A 5,416-nucleotide genomic window follows, 5' to 3' on the forward strand; every position below is an offset into this window, starting at 1 on the left:
ATCTAACTAATGAATACACAGTATCATTAGTTGGATACTTTGTATCCATTGTTGGATACATAGTATCCACTATGGATACATATTTGGATACATTAGTTGTCTTTTGGATCCAACTATGTATCATATTTATATCCAAGTATCCAAAGTTGGATCCAACTATGTAATTTTTTTTTCAGTGTTTGATGAGACATATCTCCAACTTTGGAGATATGTTGCCAGAATTTTACTGTACAAATACAGTAAAATTTTGGGAACTGCAGCTGAAAGTATTTTACCGTAAATTAGACATGATTTCTTACAGTGTAGTTTTTAGCTTATTTTAAGCAAATACTTCCTTGATATTGATTTTAAAAAATCACCAGTTCCACTGGTAGATTTTTTAATTTACAAAGTCGTTTTCCCCACGATGCAAGTGAAATAATCTGCCAGATGGACCAGTGCTTTATTTTTATCACTATTAAGTAATTATTTACTTAAAACAAGCTCCAATATCTTGCTGAAAAGTTACTTGTAAGGTTTTTTTGTGTGTGTTTAGTGAAACAAAAACAGTTAACTGCCTAGCAGACACAGCAGTAAGGTTCTTACTTTTACATAATCCACTGGCATTCACCTCATCAGGACCACAGAGGAAAGAAGGCATTGTGGGTAAATTTTCTGTCATCTCTGCGAAACAGAAATTCAAGAAAACAAAACAAAAATTTACATGGCATTTTTTTAGGATTTTACTTCTACTTTAAATCTGTCTCACTGAAATTATCCCGCTGCATGGATTAACAATTGATCTGGAACAAACTTCCAGAAAACTACAAAACAGCCGAAACACTGATTTCCTTTAAATAAAGACTAAAACCAGTTTTAACATGGATTGATTCCAGTCTGGATTGCGGCTTTTTATCACTCCTCCTCATTTTGTCACTGTACCGTAATGTTTATTTTTTGTTCGACCACAGTGTTATGTTTTTATATTTTAAAGCACTTGTTGCTGAAATGTGTAATAGAAAAACTTATGATTCACTGTTTAAATGTTATTTATTCAAATGAAGGAGACAAACACAGTCTGAGCCAACAGTTTAACACAATTCTCAAAAGAAACTGTCAAACACAATGCAAAAAAAACAAAACAAAAATTGTCAAACATTTCCCCATATTTCACAGACACAACAAACACTGAATCATCCAGATTTCACAGCAGATTCATGTCAGCTGCAAATAAAACGGATTGCAGCCTCTCAATGTGTGAGTGATAATGAGAATTATTGTTTTCCCTTTTTATATTGGCTTTGTTTATTTGTTTCCTGATTTAAACATCATGGGGGAAAAGCTGCAAACACAATACTGTTACACCAATAATCCAAAGTTATGATAAATGTTATGTCTGTGCATAAATAACACTGACAAAAAAAAGTACATCTGATATCATCCTTCAGAATCAGATTTATTAATAATCCTGGTAAAGAAGTTTAAATGTTCGAATTAGTATCCATGCTATTGCAAAATCTATTTTTTTAATATAAATTTTAATTAGTGGTGGCAATAGATTTGCAGGCTGCTGTACGTATCCAAACACTGGAGAAACATATTTATTACTAGAAGCTGGGCAGAGTGTGCATGACCGATTCAAATAAATGCATCAACAAACACTTTTAAAGGAGCAGTTTTATGTATTTTCCAGGCACATAATGCCATTTTATAGCACAATCAAGTAACTGTGTTAGCTTCAGTTATAAAAAATTATGTTTATATCAAATATGACTTAAAAGAAATTTAACTTTGTAATTTAACACCTTAAAAACTCCAGTTGTTTCTGAAACTCCGCTTCCAGGAAGTCATCACAACATGGCTCCTCTATTAACCCTTTAATAATGTTTTTACTGAGATATAGCTCTTATAATGAGCTCAGCAGATGTGTAGTTTCACCAGGTTTTTGCTAATTGCTGCTGGCTAGTTTGAAGGAGCAGGCGAGGGCAGCTCTGTAATACGGAAGCTTAGAAACTGTAGCTCTGTAGATTCAAACATATTTAGTCCATTTCTACAGCCTTAAGTAAGCAAACAATATATAAGAGAACTGTTTTTTAGAAAACACAGAATCTACATCCTGTTTGCATTTACCTTGTGCACAGTAGCCCATGCATCCTGGTGTGGGCTGCAGCAGATACACATAGAAATCTCCACAGCTCCGGACGGTGACCGGGACGTGGAACATGCAGCAGTCTTTGCTGCCGCTCTGAAAGATCTTCCAGGCAGCGCAGGCCGTCAGCTGCTTGACCTCCAGCGACCCCGGGAGGGTCTCGCCGTCTCCCAGAGACAACCACACCGGAGCCTGGGTCCCACAGTGGTTTACCTGGATCACACAGGTGTGAGGAAATACATCTTTACAATGCAGCTACAGAGAGTACATTTTAAGCAACGTGCTAGGTTGCTGGTTATAAACCAACTTACTAATTGGTTTATTTCCTGTGTATACAGGCAATAGCAGCAATATTTGATATTTTTTATAATTTTTCTAGAGTAATTTTCACACTTCTGTGGGTAAAGTACAATAAAAACAATTCAATTGCAGATAGAAAAGTTACATTTAATGTATATCTAACAAAATTTTATAAATTGTCTCATGTATGTTTAACAAAACTCAAGGAGTATGAAGAGACTCCCACTTGATTAAAGGGAAACTATTTTACAAAATTCACATTTTGAACATTGTGAATTTGGTAAAATTCACAATGTTTGCATTTTACAATTCAAACATTGTAAAATTCCTGGTTCTTGTCAGGAAGTGACAAGAACCACTTCCTGAACCACTTCCTGAATTCTTGTCAATTGTGCAGGAGGCTCTACTTTTGCTTTTCAAAGATGTACGGTTGTATAATTGCTCATCTGTTTGCAGCCATTTGTACAAGTGAATGTAAGTGTCGAACCATAATAAATGGGACATTAACCAACATATTCAATGTGTATTGATGGTTTTAATGATGGCACTTGAGAAAATCTAATGCCTGTTTTTGGTTTTCACAACTGTTGATGTATGTGATGTTTTCTGTTTGTGTGTTTCACAATGTACAGCACTTTGAACTGCCATGTTGATGAAATGTGCAATACAAATAATTTTGATTGATTGAGGGGCGTGGCCAGCAGCAGCTTATTTGAATTTAAAGTGACAAGAGGCCTTAAAACGTCTCATTCCGAAAGGCAGAACTGATCAGACTAAAATCTCATTTTCTAAGAATGAACAAGTTTTATTTTAACCCATAAACCTATTTTAACCTGTTCAAGCAAGCATAATAAGTCACCTTTAACATATTATTTTCCTTCATATTTAAAGTTCTCTGCAGTCACTGGTCAACACACACAACATAATTCCTTTCTAAACATCCCACTGAAAAAAAAGACAACTTTTACCTCCACACACTGTGTGGGCATTCTGGCACGCTTGTCAAAAATCTGAAACTGGTACCAGCCTGGAGTGAGTGAGTGGTCGCAGATGATGTCCTCCGGCGCTGACTGCTGCAGGCTGCTGGAGCTGAAGGTGGTGCTCCGGTGGGGGTTCTGGAGGACCATGTGGCCGCCAGGCAAACACTCCGGTGGGAGCCCTGCAACGACAGCCAGAGACTCCCTGTAAACACTGGAGGTCTAAGACTGTGATATGGAAGTGATATGGAAAGCTTCTGTCAGCCCAAATATTGAGCTGTAAAGTTAAATATGGGGAAGTTTTAATGCACTGAGGAATAAAACATTATGGACAAAATATGACATTGTCTTCTCTAATGGGGCTGATCTACAATAGCTATTCGTGAATATAGCTCACATAAAAAGAGGAACGTTTGCTGGTAAACGTATTTTGTGACTGATCCTCCAAACAATAAAGCTGAAATAAACTTGCTTCTTTACAAAAAGACCAAAAAAAATCTTACACAAAATCAATTATTTTGTAAGATTGATGTAATTTTATCAAGTTAAACCATCTTAATTAGATTCTATACACAATTGAATAAATAAACAAAACAGAAACAACAAATAAATGCTAATTACTGCAAATTAAATAAAATAATTCTCAATGTGCAAGAATAAACTGCCCTCACCTATTTATTTTATTCACATTAAGAAGTTAAAATAACTACTTATTTTACGTTAGAATATTTAAATTCTTGTTTCAAACTGCATGAACAAAATTTCTGATCTGATAAGTTTATTAAACATCACAATGAATTCAGCTCAAGAACATTTAGTGTGAACAGGACATCAAAATAAACATTTGTCTTAAAACACACAGAGTCAGATCAATGTAACACGCTCCCATCTCAGGATACAGAAACATGCCGCTAAGCATTCTGGGAAATAGTTCCCACTCCTGTTTTTTTTTTTTTTTTTTTTTACTTTCAGTTTTTTAAGTGCTATTAGGGTTTATTTATTCAACACTACTAGGTTTGAATAAACTAAATTTTTAGGCTAACACATCTTGCTGCTGTAAATTTATCTTTCACAAACTCACACATTTAGGTTCAAAATCTAAACTCTTGACTTAAAGATTAGAAGAAAGTAGACACAGCTAAATGCAGATCCAATGTTCCAGTGGCTTTCTGACAGTGAAGGAGGACCAAAGGCTTCAACATGGATGGATGATGGGAGGCGTTAAGGTGAAATAAAATGCTAAATACATATTTTTCTAGTATAGATTTTAAAATAGCTGCTAAGTTTTGTAGTCTGTTAAATATTGAGGCATGCAGAAAACTACACTTTAAAATAGGACAAAGCCACCTCATAAGTAACTTTTCAGCAAAATATAAGTTTGTTTAGAGTCACTAATTCCTAATTGGCATGATTATTTGACTTATGACATGGGAGAATGTTTTGTTATAAATCAACTAATATGCCGAAGGAACTAGCATTTCCCCTCACCAATATTAAAGCATTATTGACTTAAAATAATGACTTAAAACATTATTGTAACCCTTCCTTCATTTTGCTGAAAAGTAATTTGTAAGCTAGTTTTGTCTTATTTGCATAGTAAACTAAGCAGAAAGTTACTTGATAAGATTTTGTGTGTTTTCAGTGAATAAGTGAAAACCTACCTGTCTGAGCCTGCATTGCGTTTGGTAGAGAAGATACGGCGTAGAGAAAAAGTCTGATGAGAAAACGCAGCTTGGTCATTCTGTCACCGCGGCGTGACTTTACCACCGATCAGCACGAGCTCCGTGTTTGGATCAATAAAGTCACAAACTCCGCCGTGTTTTCTCCCCCACAACGTTTGTCTCCTGTGTCTGTTTCAGTTGGTTTTAATCGGTTTAGTCCTGGAGAGCAGAAGCTGTCCGATGATTCGCGCAGGAGGACTGCGCGTTAGGAGCGTTGGTCCGCTCCCTGGCTGAAACAGATAAATAGTTGTGCACAACACACACACACACACACACACACACACACACAC

General features: G+C 35.8%; 1 protein-coding gene across 2 annotated transcripts in view; it reads right to left on the reverse strand.

Annotated features, from left to right (window-relative positions):
* The window catches only part of vwde (von Willebrand factor D and EGF domains), a 35,016-nt gene extending 29,607 nt beyond the window's left edge, over positions 1 to 5,409 (reverse strand). For both annotated transcript variants that reach the window (XM_015051032.1, XM_015051030.1), the window contains exons 1-4: positions 5,067 to 5,409; positions 3,397 to 3,587; positions 2,110 to 2,341; positions 586 to 663 (exon numbers count right to left, since the gene is read on the reverse strand). In XM_015051032.1, coding sequence (XP_014906518.1) covers positions 586 to 663; positions 2,110 to 2,341; positions 3,397 to 3,587; positions 5,067 to 5,145 — 580 coding nt within the window. In that variant the 5' untranslated portion in view covers positions 5,146 to 5,409. The remainder of the gene's footprint in view (positions 1 to 585; positions 664 to 2,109; positions 2,342 to 3,396; positions 3,588 to 5,066) is intronic.
* Between the last annotated feature and the right edge of the window lie 7 nt (positions 5,410 to 5,416).

Source organism: Poecilia latipinna, unplaced genomic scaffold, assembly GCF_001443285.1.
Source record: "Poecilia latipinna isolate Pla-1442-1.1 unplaced genomic scaffold, P_latipinna-1.0 Scaffold1024, whole genome shotgun sequence".
Classification (NCBI taxonomy): Eukaryota; Metazoa; Chordata; class Actinopteri; order Cyprinodontiformes; family Poeciliidae; genus Poecilia; species Poecilia latipinna.